The 16016-nt window shown below is 40.0% G+C and overlaps 1 protein-coding gene across 1 annotated transcript in view; it reads right to left on the reverse strand.

The window, feature by feature from the left end:
• LOC136867479 (uncharacterized) overlaps window positions 1–16016 on the reverse strand; it is a 1202473-nt gene that overhangs the window by 800389 nt on the left and 386068 nt on the right. Inside the window, exon 2 of the mRNA XM_067144689.2 lies at window positions 6034–6121. Within this exon, the coding sequence (XP_067000790.1) occupies window positions 6034–6121 (88 nt within the window). The remainder of the gene's footprint in view (window positions 1–6033; window positions 6122–16016) is intronic.

Here is a 16016-nt window from a genome sequence, read left to right on the forward strand (position 1 = left end):
AACTGAAAGAAAACTATAGGAATGAAATGAGAAACATTTTTTGCTGCGAGCTTTACGTCGCACCGACACAGACAGGTCTTATGGCGATTATGGGATAGGAAAGGCCTAGGAGTTGGAAGGAAGCGGCCGTGGCCTTAATTGAGGTACAACACCGGCATTTGCTTGGTGTGAAAATGGGAAACCACAGAAAACCATCTTCAGGGCTGCCGACAGTGGGATTCGAACCCACTATCTCCCGGATGCAAGTTCACAGCGGCGCGCCTCAACGCGCACGACCAACTCGCCCGGTATGAGAAACATTACAATGGCAGAACTCATTAGCGTCAGCTAGAATGTGCGACACTTCCGGCATCTCTTATAACATGTAGTGCTTCAGACAGGTACAAACCTAATGATGTGAAACACATATACATATATTATTACATTAGATAAAAACAAATATTAAATTAAAATTATAATATCTCTTATGAATGTCCTTGCAAAATAAAGTCATAAATGAAATAAAAATACACTTTTCTTCACTAACATAATATTACAAATATTCAGTTACATATGCACATGGTATAACAAGGTATTTAATATATTATAATTAAAATGATTTACGAACTGCTTTAAAGGTGCATTAGTATTGTGATTATACATGATGGTAGTGATGTTATCGAATAATGATAATGAAGTAGATGGTATAACTAGAAACTAGAAAGATGACTAAAGTTATGAGCTTAACAATAGGAAACAGCAAAGTGGGATTTTAACTTAGAACAGGAAGCAATTAAGTTCTTTGTTTAGATTGTTTTACTATGGATGTGTATGTAGTTGAAAATATAGGCCTACCTAGTCTGCACTCATTGCTATATTTATTAAATATTTTCATTGAGTTTAACACTGGTGAATTACTATGTTGTTGGGTTCTTGATCTAGAGCAGTAGAAAGTAACATGTTTTAGACGTGTACATGGATTAGGGAGAGACAAGTTGTATCACACGTTAAAAGGTGGCCGCGCGCGACATAAGTTCGGCTGAGGCAACTGCCGTAGCGCAGAGTATTTTTTTTTTTTTTTTTTTTTTTGCTAGTTGCTTTACGTCGCACCGACACAGATAGGTCTTATGGCGACGATGGGACAGAAAAGGCCTAGGAGTGGGAAGGAAGCGGCGGTGTCCTGAAATAACGTACAGTCCCAGCATTTGTCTGGTGTAAAAGTGGGAAACGACGGAAAACCATTTTCAGGGCTGCCTACAGTGGGGTTCAAACCCACTGTCACCCGGATGCAAGCTCACAGCTGCGCGGCCCTAACCGCACGGCCAACTGTATAAGGCAAAGGTAACCTGCGAGGTTGGTTGGCGGATACAGTCCAGTCTCAGTCTCAGTCCACTAGTGACCACAGCTGGTCCGTGGTCCGACAGCTCTGCACTCCGACCGGTCAACCGAGCAGAGGAGGAGTGGCCATGGCTCTACCATGGCTATACGCCTCTGCATTCGGGAGATGAAGAGAGGCTGGTCCCCACTGTCGGCTGTCCTGAGAATAACTTGAAATTGTAACGCAATATTATGAGAAAACCGTAATACTAACCCCTATGTGTTATATCTCAGAAGAAATGTCTCCATCTCAGTATTACTAGAAAAGTATAGTTTATTTTATTACGTCCATTATTTGCGTAAAATAGTCATTTATTCGAATAATACGATGCCTACGTCGTTACGCGTTAGTCTCTGCTGTTCTTTCTATGCCAAGCCGGTAGAGGGTTCTGTGGAAGTAATATATCACGGCCAACTGGATCGCTCGCTGCGCTCCAAGCCAGCTAGAGCGACGCATCAAGTAGCCGTGAGTATATGCGGATCATTCTACGTTACTCTGAAAGATGGCTCTGTAAAGTCACACTGCCTGCTCGATATGCACCCGATGGCTGTTGCGCGTAGACAGGGTCTCTCATATAAACCCGGATCGAACACACGCTGTTTGTTCTCTGCTCTACGGCAGCTGCCTCAGCCGGCCGTGGCCGCGCTGCTTTCAGCATGTACACAAACCTCACCTTATAAGAGATGCAGGATGTGTAATTCTTAATGCGTTATGCAGGCTAATCACGTTCTGGCTGACGCGGGTGAGTTCTGCCACTGTAATGTTTCTGATTTCATTCGTAACGTTTTCTTTCAGTTCCTGCAATGTGTGAGGATTTGTTCGATACATGTTTCTTTCAAAATCACGCACTATTACATCTGGAGAGCGAGGGAGAAATAGATCAGCACTGATGATTCTGTCTCAGACTCTTCCGAGATTGTAAGAAGGGAATCTTCTGCTGTATGAGCAGAGGCTGTATCATGTTTAAACCATCTACGCGAGTTTTTTTCCTCCGTTAACTGACGGAAGAACGGCGACACCTCTCTGCATTTACTGTCGTCTCGAAAACAACAGGCCCAATTATTCGTCTTGCACAACAAACAGCAATAATGAGGGGCATCATAAATACCATTTGGATTGTTTGGACACCAATAACGACCATTACGACGAAACCAGAATTTTACATACGAAAATACGGTGTTGCAATAATAACTGTCACACTATGTCAATACCTGAGATTCAGACTGGCAACAGATGCTTGCTAGATCGAACACGTGCAGGCTGCTTGCAAGGTCAAGAACTATGCGCGCGTTCCCCATAGTGCAGCTACTGTAGCCCAGAGTACAAACAACGTTGGTGCGTTCGGTCTGGGTTTATGAGTGACCCCGTATACCTGGGCCAACCCCATCTGGATGCTTCGGGAAAGGACTTGCTTCCCACAATCTTCCCGAAAACGAATGTTCTCGGCGCGCCATCCAGAGTCTCCTATGATGTCGGAGACGTGCAATAAGGGGGCAGGCTATCCAGACAGCGACGGCAGGACCGATAACTAATTCGCGAACGGCTTTCCTCTGCCTGGTGACGGTAGTAGGGAGAGAGTGGACCTTCCTTGGTGATATGCGTGTGATTGGCTCTTGCTAGCTTTTCCCCACTTTCCCTAGCTGTACGTTAGCATGGCGGACGCAGCGGTTCATCACGCCACAGTACTGTATGTACAGTATATCACCTGACATTACCACTGCCAATATTTCTTAAACTAGGAGTTTTGAAGAACAACTTTCACAGACAGAGTGTCAGGAGAAGTAAAGATGTTCATTAAAAGTGAGCCTCCATGGCTCAGGCGGCAGCGCGTCGGCCTCTCACCGCTGGCTTCCGTGGCTCAATCTCGGTCACTCCACGTGCTGGACAAAGCTGAGGGGGGACAAGTTTTCCTCCGGGCACTCCAGTTTTCCCTCTAATCTTTCATTCCAGCAACACTCCCCAATAAAATTTCATTTGTCATTCATTAATCATTACCCCCAGAGGAGTCCGAGAGGCTTCGGTAGCCGGCACAGTTCCTATCCGTGCCGCTAGATGGAGCCTCATTAATTCCACCCATGACCCGGTCACTGACTGGAAAGCAGGTTGTATGTTTTCCAGCAACACTCCCCAATAAAATTTCATTTGTCATTCATTAATCATTACCCCCAGAGGAGTCCGAGAGGCTTCGGTAGCCGGCACAGTTCCTATCCGTGCCGCTAGATGGAGCCTCATTAATTCCACTCATGACCCGGTCACTGACTGGAAAGCAGGTTGTAAGTTTACTTATTTATTTATTTATTTATTTATAGTTTATTAAAAATGTATGGAAGTATAATTTTCAGTAGAAAATTGTAAATTTTTAAATGTAAACCCCCCTAATATCGTCAGAAAAATTCAAAGCAGTAAAATACCCAGCAATTTTAATGTGTAATTCACGTGTAAAAATACGTGAGAAGTTAATTCGCGTATTATTAACAAACGTGATTTATGACCAGGGGCTGCACAATGCTATGTTGTGTTTGAATCTGTATATGATGATGCTGGATTAAAATGTTAAACTGTTAAAATGTTAAAATGTATTTCTTGTAAATATGATGATGATGGATTAAAATGTTAAACTAGTACCGGTTGTATTTCTTGTAATATTTTCTTTCGAAAGAATTGCTTGTTCTACTCGTGCAATAGCAGTAGTAGTTGTTGGGTAATCACATTATCACACTACTGTAAGTGACATTGCCACCGAGATATTACCCAATTGCTGTGCATTTGTTAATAATACTACAAATAATAAAATAATAATAAAGTTTAAGACGATCGCAATGATTCCGATTTTAGCCGTAATGTAGCGTATGTTCACGGCCAGACTTGATGCATCGCTCTAGCGGAGGGAGGGATCCAGTCGGCAGTGGTATGTTTGATTCAGTTCTCGTATCCGCCGTACGTAGCGCTTGCGTTTCTTCTAATTCTGTTTTGGCTTTGTACTCAGGACAGTTCACAAAATAATCAGACTTATACTCCATTAAGGCGTTTACTCCTTTCTACAACCTTACAAACTGAGAAAACGTTTCTTTTAAATAATTGCTGAAAATACAAGAGTGCTGTGCTAAAAATGGTATTTTCAAACACGGAAAAGACAAAGTCACCTCCGTACAGGCCATGAAGGCCCTTGGAGGAGTGGAAGGTAAGGGCTTCCACCATTGTTAACCGCGGCACGTGATGGGGTAGAGTGGTTAGCTCTACGCCCGACCGCCTTTGCCCCTAGGAATTAACCTGGTACTCATTTTTGTTGTAGGCCGAGTGAACCTCAGGGCCATTTGCACCACTGGAAGTGGAAATCTCCTTTCTTAAATTTTACGACTTCCTGACAGGGATTCGAGCCCACGTCCTTCCGGGCGAACCGAGCGTGCCTTTACCGCCTCGGCCAGGCAGCCCCTTCAAACACGGAAAAGGCAGAGATTATTCTGATGTAAGACGACTGTAGGAAAAATTCAGCACAAGCCTGTACGTTGTATGTATTTCACATCCTGAGTTAAATACACCACACTTCCTTACTTGAACAAAACGTCCAACTAGGAAGGCAATATAACTTACCGAAAGCTGAATTTTTATATGGAAATTTTACTTTACAATGATTCTCTATTGGCCACAGTGTAGTTCAAGCAGAGAGAACTAACGTACGAAAGTGTGAAGGAGTTAAGCGGTCTCCAGTTGTTTTATCCATAAAGAAGCTTTGGCTGGCAACAGTCCGCCACGTTGTCACATTCAGGGACGGATTAACACCTACCTTCGAGTTTCAATTGTTTATAATATTTTGCGAGCAAGATGTTCATACTGTCGAACTTCCAAATTTTGTTTTTATTGCTGAAAACGATGTATTCGTTTTAAAATGTAGCTCAGTGTAACAATTATCGGACTGTTTACAGATATAAATATTACGTACCGATGTCCGAAGTCAGTTTAATAAAATAGAAAATAATCTTGTTTCATAATGAACTATGATATCCAACAAAAATTACAGACTATTGTGGCAAGAAGTCAGCCGTAATGAACTAAACAAAGAAGTTATTGTCAGCTTCAATGAATGAAATTAACTAAATGTTGTATTATAAAGATTCCTGTTTACATCGTTCTTAAGAGGTGCACATACAGAGTGGTAGAAAACAACCTGAACCGAGTGTATGAAAGTTAGAACGTTGGTCATACTGATAGGTTATTTGAAATAATTACGTCGATATCTCGCGCCGTTGTAATTTTATCATCTGCTGAAGTTAGTCCACCAGATCGCTTCGCGGGCGACTTCATATGGGCCTTGCGAGGCGGTGTTGCTAAATCTTCACGTGCCTTATGATCGGCTTGAGAGCGCCAATAGGAGAAATAAACTTCTTCACGGGAGGAATTTGAACAAGGACTTTCTATCATATCGGCCTGGCCTTCATTTTTTTTGCAAGATATTAATTTCGATATTCTCAAGAATAACTTTGTGAATGTTGGTTTAGAATGCCCTTACACTGGACACTTGATCCCATAATATTGGTGTGGGTCCAGAAGATACCATATACAAAAAGTTTGAACCCATCGTCTTAAAGTATGCCGTCCAACATTGCCAAAGTTGTAACGTGTGTTGTAACATTGCTACCTTCTAGAATAACGCAAAATTAGTGAATGAATCTACTCACCATAATACACGTCCTGGAGATCAACGTACTTCTTAACGTTGACTCCAATCCGCCAACTGTACAGAAGTACCACCAGAATGGAAATATTCTGAAACAAGGAAAAACAAATCTAATTCACATCCTTAGTATCGCTGATGGCGTTCGAGACATTAATGAGTTACGTGTTTTTATTTCATTACGGGGGATAGAGACACACCGTCATTGCAAAAAAAAAAAAAAAAAAAAAAAAAAGAAACCTCACCCGTGTCTGTACGGATTCCACAAACCCATGCATGCACAAATTACCAGGACTTAATACAATCATACACAGAGCAATATCCATACCAATAAGCAAAACAGATTTCAGCAATGAAATGCTGACAATAAAGTAAATTACCACAGAAAACAACCACCCACCGGATACAGTAGATCGATTATGAAGGAAACAAAGAAAACACTAGAAAAACCTCACATGAAAACAAAAAAATACATAGTCGTCAGTTTCGTGAACAAGAACACATAGAATATTTTCAAAACGCAAGGTAATATTAACGCCACAAAAGCAAATGAGTTAAAACAAAAGAGAAATGATCTCTTCTCCAAATCCGGACCGAATTAACTAAAACATCAAGAATCAAACTCCAGTACTTCATGTGTCGAAAAAACAAAACGCAATTTCCACAGCAAGTACAAATAAAACAAATATTCAGTGTGATGCGACTGGCATTTAAATTTCGGAGAATACGAATATGACATCCCCCAGTACTTCACAGACATCAACACAGATCTTAAAATGTTACACGGGTTGCTTTCCTTTGGATCTTTTCCCGGACCTGAAATCAAATAATCTTGGAGTGGGTCCCATACACTGGAACCGTACTCTAATTGGAGTCTTACCAGAGACTCACACGCTATATATTTCTGTCCTTAGTATAACTTTAAAAACTCTCGTAATCAAATTAACCTTTATTAGAAAGTCGTTTATGTGATTTCCCCAACGAATATATTTGTATATATTAACCCCTACGTATATACAGAGATCTCCTTGAGGAACATACACCCCATCAACACAGTAATTAATAGTGAGAGTGCATTTCCTCTTGGTGTAACCTACAACAAGTCTTTTCGTCATATTATTGTCTGCTGACCATCTCATGACATCGTTGAGGTCTTTGAAGTCATTCACAGTCCAAGGCACACATAGGTTAATTGAGACATTATGGATGTTTTAAGGATTCTACACACATTAAACTCTTCGATAAGTAATTCCCACGGAACTTCTGCCAAGTGCCAAGCTCTTTTATACTTTATACGCATACGATTTGGTTTCCAGTGTATCAACATGAAGCTGTAGGTATGTTTTATCATTTTATCCACATTCATGAGAAAGGCTTTATTAATCTTCAGTTATAATGAGTTATTAACTTAAACACATATCCTTTATATTCCCGCTAAATTACTGAAAAGCATATTATTCAGTTTTAAGATCAAGACAGCAGGTTCACCATCGAACATTATTATAAATCGAAGAGGTAAATAGTCTTCTTTTTTGGGATCAACGATCAGTAGAAGTGTCTCAAACAGTCCTGAAATTCCCCGAATACTTTCCCTTGGAATAGCAGGTTTCAAAGGCCTGGACATATCTTTAAGTGTTCTGATGTATATATGCATATTTAAGTCAGAATGGTTAAGGCATTAGTCTTTCCCATAGCTACGTATGGTTGTGAAAGAGAGGAAGGAAGCGAGATAGGAAAGTTAACTGATGAATTTAAGCTCTGGCATTCGAGAAGGATATTGCGTATCCCTTGGGCAGCTAAGAAGACAAATGCATGGGTCATTCAAAAGATCAAACAAGATCTGTCTCTTGAGGTATCCATTACAAGATTATAGCTGTCATATTTTAGACACATTATGAGACACTCTGATTCATTGGTAAATACTATAATGCTTGGGATGGTGCAGGGGTCTCGAAGACGAGGTGAGACTCCATCAAATCCAACATAAACTTGTCACGGTAGGATCTGAAGACCGAGATATGAGGAGGCAGTCCGTTCATTCAGTCGCCAAGAGTTGACGTAAGCATTATGGCACCTGGTCACCATCAAGTCATGTGTTTATAATTTTAAGTAAATATTGTACTTCCGGTTTTATGTCATTGTTTTGTCATTTTTATTTTTTACTAGCAAATCTACCCGTGCTTCGCTACGGTATTATACAATGTATTCGAATATCGAAGTAAATACTGTACATGCAGTAAATAAGATTGTTGTAAAATTGCATGTCTCTTAGCGTTATCCGAGGGGGTGAAGCTGAATCCTGCCCGTGGTGCCTCTACATAAGTACCTGGATTAAAAATCCAGTACTCAACTGAACGTCAGCATTCAGAAGTATCTACCAGTCAATATGACCCAATCGTTATATTCAGAACAGTCTTTATCAAGACTAACGCTAACCATTATATCTGTAAATTTTGAAGGTTTATCTCCACCTAAAGAAGGAATGTTATATCAGCTTTGTCAAACGTACAAATGTAATATATTATGCCTTCAGGAAACTCACAGGAATGAGCAACTACGGCGACCAAAAATAGCGAGAATGAGACTGGTAGCCGAGATTCCCCACAGACAGTATGGCAGGGCTGTTTTTGCCAAACCAAATTTACAAATTTTGTCTGTTGCGGCCACAACTAAAAATGAAATCGAGATAATAACTGTGGAACTCAGAAACTGCACCGTTTCGGGTGTCTACAAACCACCAAATATAGATTTCTCCTTCAAAATTCCAGATAACTACTACAAGCAAAAGACAAACTTTGTGGTTGGTGACTTCAACAGCCATAATAGTGCATGGGGATATACAGATGTTAATAATAACGGATAAGCTGTGTTAGAATGGGCTGATTATTTCCAATTACAACTTATACATGACCCCAAACTATCTCCATCCTTCAACAGCAGTAGATGGCGACGAGGCTTCAACCCAGACTTGATATTTGTGAGTGAACACGTGGCACAGCAATGTGTGAAATCAATGTGCAATCCCATTCCAAATACCCAGCATCGGCCCATAATGTGTCAACTTTTCTCAACAATTCAACCAATGAAGTTTCTGTTTCGAAGAAGATATTTCAAGAAAGCAGACTTGCAGAAGTTCAGCTCAACTCTTGATAAAATAATATCTGATATCCACCCAACACCAGAGTTTTATGATCAGTTTGTTGAAGCTGTGAAGGAAGCTTCTGACGTTTCCATACCACGAGGATGCAAAGTTAACTATATACAAGGTCTAACTTCAGACACGGCTGCCCAAATGAACACATATATTTCACTGTTTCAGGAAGATCCACTAAGTGAAGTCGCTATCTCAGCTGGAAGGAAACCGTTTTCCTCAACAGACATGTCAAGGGATAGCCGAAAGGCTTGGAAGCTTCTTAAACGACTTAGCAACGATACAACCAAGGGACCAGTTCATGCGAATGTTACGGCAAACCAAATCGCAAATCAACCTGTCATCAATGGGAAAACAAATCACCCAATAAGGAAAATGGAACATAATATCCTAGAAAACGAGGTAATGAAGTCCAGTAACCTATCCCGGTCACTTGAAATAACGGAAGTACAGAAAGCGATTCAATGTAGCAAAAATGGAAAAGCGGTGGGATTAGGTGATATCACAATAGAACAGATAAAACACTTCAGTTCAACCACACGGGCATGGCTTTTAAACTTCTTCAACAACTGTTTTACTTCCGTAAAAATTCCAAAAATATGGAGAAAATCCAGGGTGATCGCATTTCTTAAACCTGGAAAGGAACCTTCGGACCCCAAAAATTTCAGACCAGTCTCCTTACTCTGCCACCTGTACAAAATAATGGAAAGAATGTTGCTCAATCGTTTATTGGGAGCAGTAGACAAAGTCCTAATCCCTCAGCAATGTGGCTTCCGCCCAGGAAAAAGTTGCACAGCACAGATTTTACTTCTAATCCAGCCCATTGAGGACGGGTTTGAAATGAGGAAGATCACTGGTGTGGCTTTTGTGGATCTCTCAGCCGCCTTCGATATAGTAAATCACAGGATACTATTACACAAACTTTAAAAAATGATTACTGATATCAAGGTAACCAAGATGATAGCTACTCGCCTGAAAAATCGTCGCTTTTTTGTTGAATTCCAAGGACGCCGAATCAGATGGAGAAATCAGAGGAATGGACTACCTCAAGGCAGTGTACTGGCTCCTCTTCTTTTCAACATCTACACTAATGACCAGCCATTATCAGAAAATACTGAAAGCTTTGTCTATGCCGATGACCTTGCACTTGCTGTTCAAACTGATACCTTTCATGAAGTAGAGATCTCTTTAACTGCTGCATTAGAAGAGCTAGGTACCTATTATGAGAAAAACCAACTCAAACCAAATCCAGCTAAGACTCAAATCTGTGCGTTCCATCTGCGGCATGCACAGACCTCTCAGAAACTCAAAGTACTATGGAAAGGGAATTTACTGGAACACTGCTTTACACCAAAGTACCTGGGAGTTATGCTGGATCGCACATTAACGTATAAGAAACATTGTCAAAACTTAAAACAAAAGATAGCTGCTAGAAACAACATTCTATGAAAATTATCAGGAACAAGTTGGGGAACACAACCACAAACAATTAGAACATCAGCTCTAGCTCTATGCTACACTGCAGAATATGCCTCCCTGGTTTGGTAAAGGTCAGCTCATACAGAGCAGGTCGACGTCGCTCTAAACGAAAGCTGGAGGATCATTACTGGATGTTTGAAACCTACACTCGTTGAGAAGGTCCAACTTTTAGCTGTTATTGCTCCCGGTGAGATTCGTAGGGAGGTAGCAGCCAACAAAAAAGGCTCCAATCATCTTCTTCAGAAGCACACCCTCTCTATGGATATCACCCAAACACACAGAGGCTAAAATCTAGAAAACGTTTTCTCCGCACATCAGTTAACCTTGAGGGGGAAAGCAGAGAATTCTAGGGTCAAAATGTGGAAAGAAAGAATCAACCAGCTTTCTAACTGGATGGAGCCGAAGGAAAGTCTTCCATGTGGACAACAGGAGAAGTGGACAGAATGGAAAGCCCTTAACAGACTCCGCACAGAAGTCGGCAGAACAAAAGTAAATTTGCGGAAGTGGGGTTTCTCAAGCGATTCATCACTTTGTGAGTGCGAAGAACAGCAGACGATCCAACATCTATGTCAGTGTGTTTTATGTCCTTAAAAGTGCACTATGAAAGACTTGATTGCAGCCTCCCCCAACGCTATTGACGTCGCCCAATACTGGGCAAGAATTATCTAGCTCTTGAACTTTTGTATCTGTGACTGTATAATAGACTTGTGTATTTGTATAGTAGGAATGTAGATATCATATTGTTTTTTAAAAACTGTGACTGTATAATAAACCTGCATATTTGTATAGTAGGAATGTAGATATCATGTTTTTTTTTAAATTATCTGTAAGTAAGGTTGATACTTGTGACATGAATAACGAAAGAGCGTAATCCGAGAAACAGCATGGGGAGGTTCCAATGTAAAATGTTATGGATTTGTGATTATAACGGCAGGCTAACTTGCCTACTGCCACTCACAATCGAGTTTGGAAGTTTACATTATATTTGCAGGCCCCATTGTTTACTGCGCGGTCACAATCTATTTGGGGAGTTTTTGTTACAATGGCAGGCCCCCTTTCCTACTTCCAGTCAGATTACAGTTGAGGAGTTTTTATTATAATGGCAGGTAACTTCCCTACTACCAGTCGAAATTGAGTTGTGCAGTTATCATTATAATGACAGGCCCCTTTTCCTACTGCCAGCCAGCTTACTGCCAGTCACACCAAGTTGGTGAGTTTCCATCAAAATAGCAGGCCACTATACCTAATGCCAGTCACATTTTAGATGGGTACATTTGTTTATAATGGCGTGCACTCTTGTCTACAGCCAAACACAATCGGGTAGGGGAGTTTTAAACACATTCTTCGGGGATAAAAGTGAAAAATTTACAGAATAAAACGTATAATTTTTCCAATTTCAATTTTCTTGTCCGTGCGGCAGATTATGCCGCAATCTGGATTTGGGGCGAGGAGGGTAAAAATTAGGACTTTCAGGAAGCTAAACCAAAAAGTATGCATATGGTCATAATTGTACGTTAAACGAGTTGCTGTACAAAAATTTCGCCAAAATATTCAATGTACAGGCACACAGTCGCTACGATTTTATTTATATAGATAGATAAGGAATCTGCTTCAGCTACAACACTTTTGGTCTATGTCCGCTGGACTTAACCTGCAAGAACCGACCACTCATGACATCTCCCTTATTAATCTTCCTGTCGAAAAAATGTACATGAAAAAGAAGTTTTAGAAATGGATTTCCATTAAGCTTGGTCGATTTTCAGTCAGGTTGGTGTTGTACTGTATATATTGTGGAAGTGTAAAATCACCATTTCGGTTCTCTATAAACCGCCAGTCCATTCCGGGAACATGAAATGTTATTGACCTTTAAAGCCTACCTTTGGACAGGTGGATGATAATTATAAAGTTTGGTTCAAATATCTTCAGTAGTTTTCAAGTTGTAAGAAATACGCTTCACACGCACCCGCTCTTAAGTCCGGTGGGACTTGTACGAAGAAACGGTCTGTTAATTATATTTCCCCCATTAATCCTCGCATCGAAATGATGCACATGAGAAAAAGGTTTAGAAACTAATTTCCATTAAGGCAGATAGATTTCCATTAAGTTTGGTTGTTTATATTTTGTGGGAGTGCAAAATTCACGGTTTCGGTTTCGTATAACCCCCCAGTCAGCCCAGGGATTTAGAAACAAGATTTGCCATAAAACCTATGCGAGGACAGGTGGATTCTAAATATGAAGTTTTGTGGAAGTATATCCAGTAGTTTCCAAGTTATATACAAACAAACAAACAAACAAACAAACAAACAAACAATCAAGCAAACAGACAGACAAACAGACACCAAAGATAAAAATATTCAGATGGTCATTTATTACACCTGAAACGGATAACTGTACGGAAATTCCGCCAAAATACTCAATGTACAAACACACACTAGAAGTGTAGACCTTTATTTCGAGAGTTACTGCTTTGAAACTGTACGATACATCTGCAAAAGGACCTCACCATCAGACGTCTTTTTCAGTGTTCTACAGGGTTGGTTCTATGACATATTCTCGTATCTCCTATATTTATGGATTAGATTGAGTTAGAGTCATTGAATGGGGTGAAATTTTGTACAGTTTTCACATACTACTTTATCGTTTTAATACTCCTGTCACTGGTCATGTCAATGTGAGTGCCGATTATCATGATTCTATCTTTCCTATAAGGGTGCCAAATGATAATATATATGTGTAAAAGTACAAAATTAAGTTGAATTCGAGAAATACAGCTCTACTTAACGTATAAGGGGTCGAAATGCGACAAAAACTCAGCGGACCGAGTTGTAGATCTCTACAAAATGAAACGTGATCGTGCTTTCTAATTTGTGATACGCCTTACCGATTAGCCACCAATTATCCCGAAACGAAGGTCTGCATCGTCGTTAAAATTGCACGCATATATCAATATTTTCCGGGGACAAAAGTTATACATTTGCTTGGCTTAGAATTTTTCCTCAAAGACAGACATTTGCATTGCTTAGAATATTTACTCAAAAACAGACAGTTGCATTGCTTAGAATATTTCCTCAAAGACAGACAGTTGCATTGCTTAGAATATTTTCTCAAAGACAGACAGTTGCACTGCTTAGAATATTTCCTCAAAGACAGACAAAGAAACAAACAAACAAACAAGCAAACAGACACCAAAGCTAAAAATATGCAGATGGTAATTTATTACACCTGAAGCGGATAACTGTACGGAAATTTCGCCAACATAGTCAATGTACAGACACACTCTAGAAGTGTAGACCTTTATTTCGAGAGTTACTGCTTTGAAACTGTACGATATATCTGCAAAAAGACCTCACCATCAGACGCCTTTTTCAGTGTTCTACAGGGTTGGTTCTATGACATCTTCTCGTATCTCCTCCTCAATAAATTATGCTGGTGTGAGTTATGGATATAAGAATGCAGTACCAGAGGAGAAATTAAGGCGCAGGGATTCTTAGGTAAAGAGATAAGCAAATGACTAATGGTGTTATTACTTAAGCCATTCGAGGACGGTTATAACCTCCAACGATACTCCGCCAATATCCCACAGAATGGCCGATTAACGCCTCTCTTGTCTTCTACCCAAGGAACAAACACGAATTTAAAGACATGATGGGGAAAATGGCAATACGTTTCTTCCCTGCTGGCAAGAAGTCAGAGACGCTGCCATGGTAACCTGAAGGTTCGTTGTCGGTCACTCAATACAGAGCATAATACCCCCAGAAAATAGTAAATTTTTCCGTCATTTGAAGAGTAAGGTAAATTATGAACATACGAAAGTTGTTTATAATGAAGATGCGTTTCACATACGTTCCACGGAGTTTACAGAAACAGTATAAGAGAAAGTGGAGGAAAACCGTTGGTTTTCCTATAATCCCCCCTCCAATCAAAGATTTTAAAATGATATGCATATCTAAACCTTCCTCGGGATGAGTATACTCTAAATATGAAGTTTAGTTGAGATCTATCGAGCCGTTTTGCTGTCAAGATGGAAACAGACAGTCATACGGACAAACGGACACGAAAAATAAAAACCACCGATTCAGTCTTTAGTTGACCTAAAACGGATAAATATCTGAAAAATTGGCAAAACAAACGAAATTACAGACAGCGGACCCCTTACAACTTTATTTATATAGATTAATGGTGAATTTTAAGTATTTATCGATCTTTTATATAATTATCCAAACAGTTTCTCTATCTACGGACAAGAAAGTTAAAGTGAATCTTCATCTCCGTAGGAATGTTATTGTCCTCTTTTTAATTTTAAATTTAGTTTACGTCGCACTGCCATACATCTTATGGTGACGAGGATGGGAGAGCTAGGAGCTAGGAGTGGGAAGGACGCAACCGTTACCTTAATTAAGGTATAGCCCTAGCATTTATAATGGTGTATAAATGGGAAATAACGTAAAACTATCTTCAGATCTGCTCAATTTGTGCTTCGAACTCATTCTCACCTTTGACCTGCGCTCTCAATTGCTCGGTAGTTACTTTTTCTTTTCAAACCATTACTTGTTACGCACTACTTGGTGTCAAATTAGTTACGACCTTTAGATCTTCTCAAACTTTGTTTCTAAGGAAAACTGAGATTCCGGAGCGAAGCACTGACATATTCTGATACGAAAATTACAAATATTAAAATTTACGAATATTGTGCATAGGGTACCTATAAATGTTTATAATTTAGTTTTTAATAATGAACCATTGGCGATTTAGGTCATTTATGTTAGTATTTAGGACATTATATGAGAATTCTCAGGTCAGTTTTTAGAATGTTTATATTAAATATCCTGGCCGTGGTTAGTAGTGCTTTGCAAAGTGTTACCATCGATGGCAATATGAGTGGATGACTGATTTTCTCTCATGAGAGGGCTTCCGACGTCTAAATCCAAACGCTGTTTTTGGCTTATTTCTCATGTTCTGTTAATGTAATAAAAGTCTGTCAGAGAAATTCACACCGAGGTAACGAATGAATTCATTCGTGTATATGGAGTTAGTTGATACTGATTTCCGTCAACATATGGGTTGCCTAAAGATCATGTGTGTAATACGTGTATGGCCTTCGTGTACCCTGTTAATAAATCAAATGACCGGTGAACTAAGTATTAAATAATAAATGACTTTTATTCAGTGGAATGAGTAAAGTGTTTTGAAATGGTTCTGAAATATGCCCATTCATTTCGTTGCCATTAATACGCACGAGGCTGCACAGGTAATTACCTTGTTTTGCGGAGGCAAGCCAGCCAACAGCTGTGACCACGTGCCGTTAGTATTAGCGCAGCCAAGAGGATTAAGTACTGGCCGAGTAACACGTTGCTTGG

Source organism: Anabrus simplex, chromosome 3, assembly GCF_040414725.1.
Source record: "Anabrus simplex isolate iqAnaSimp1 chromosome 3, ASM4041472v1, whole genome shotgun sequence".
Lineage (NCBI taxonomy): Eukaryota > Metazoa > Arthropoda > Insecta > Orthoptera > Tettigoniidae > Anabrus > Anabrus simplex.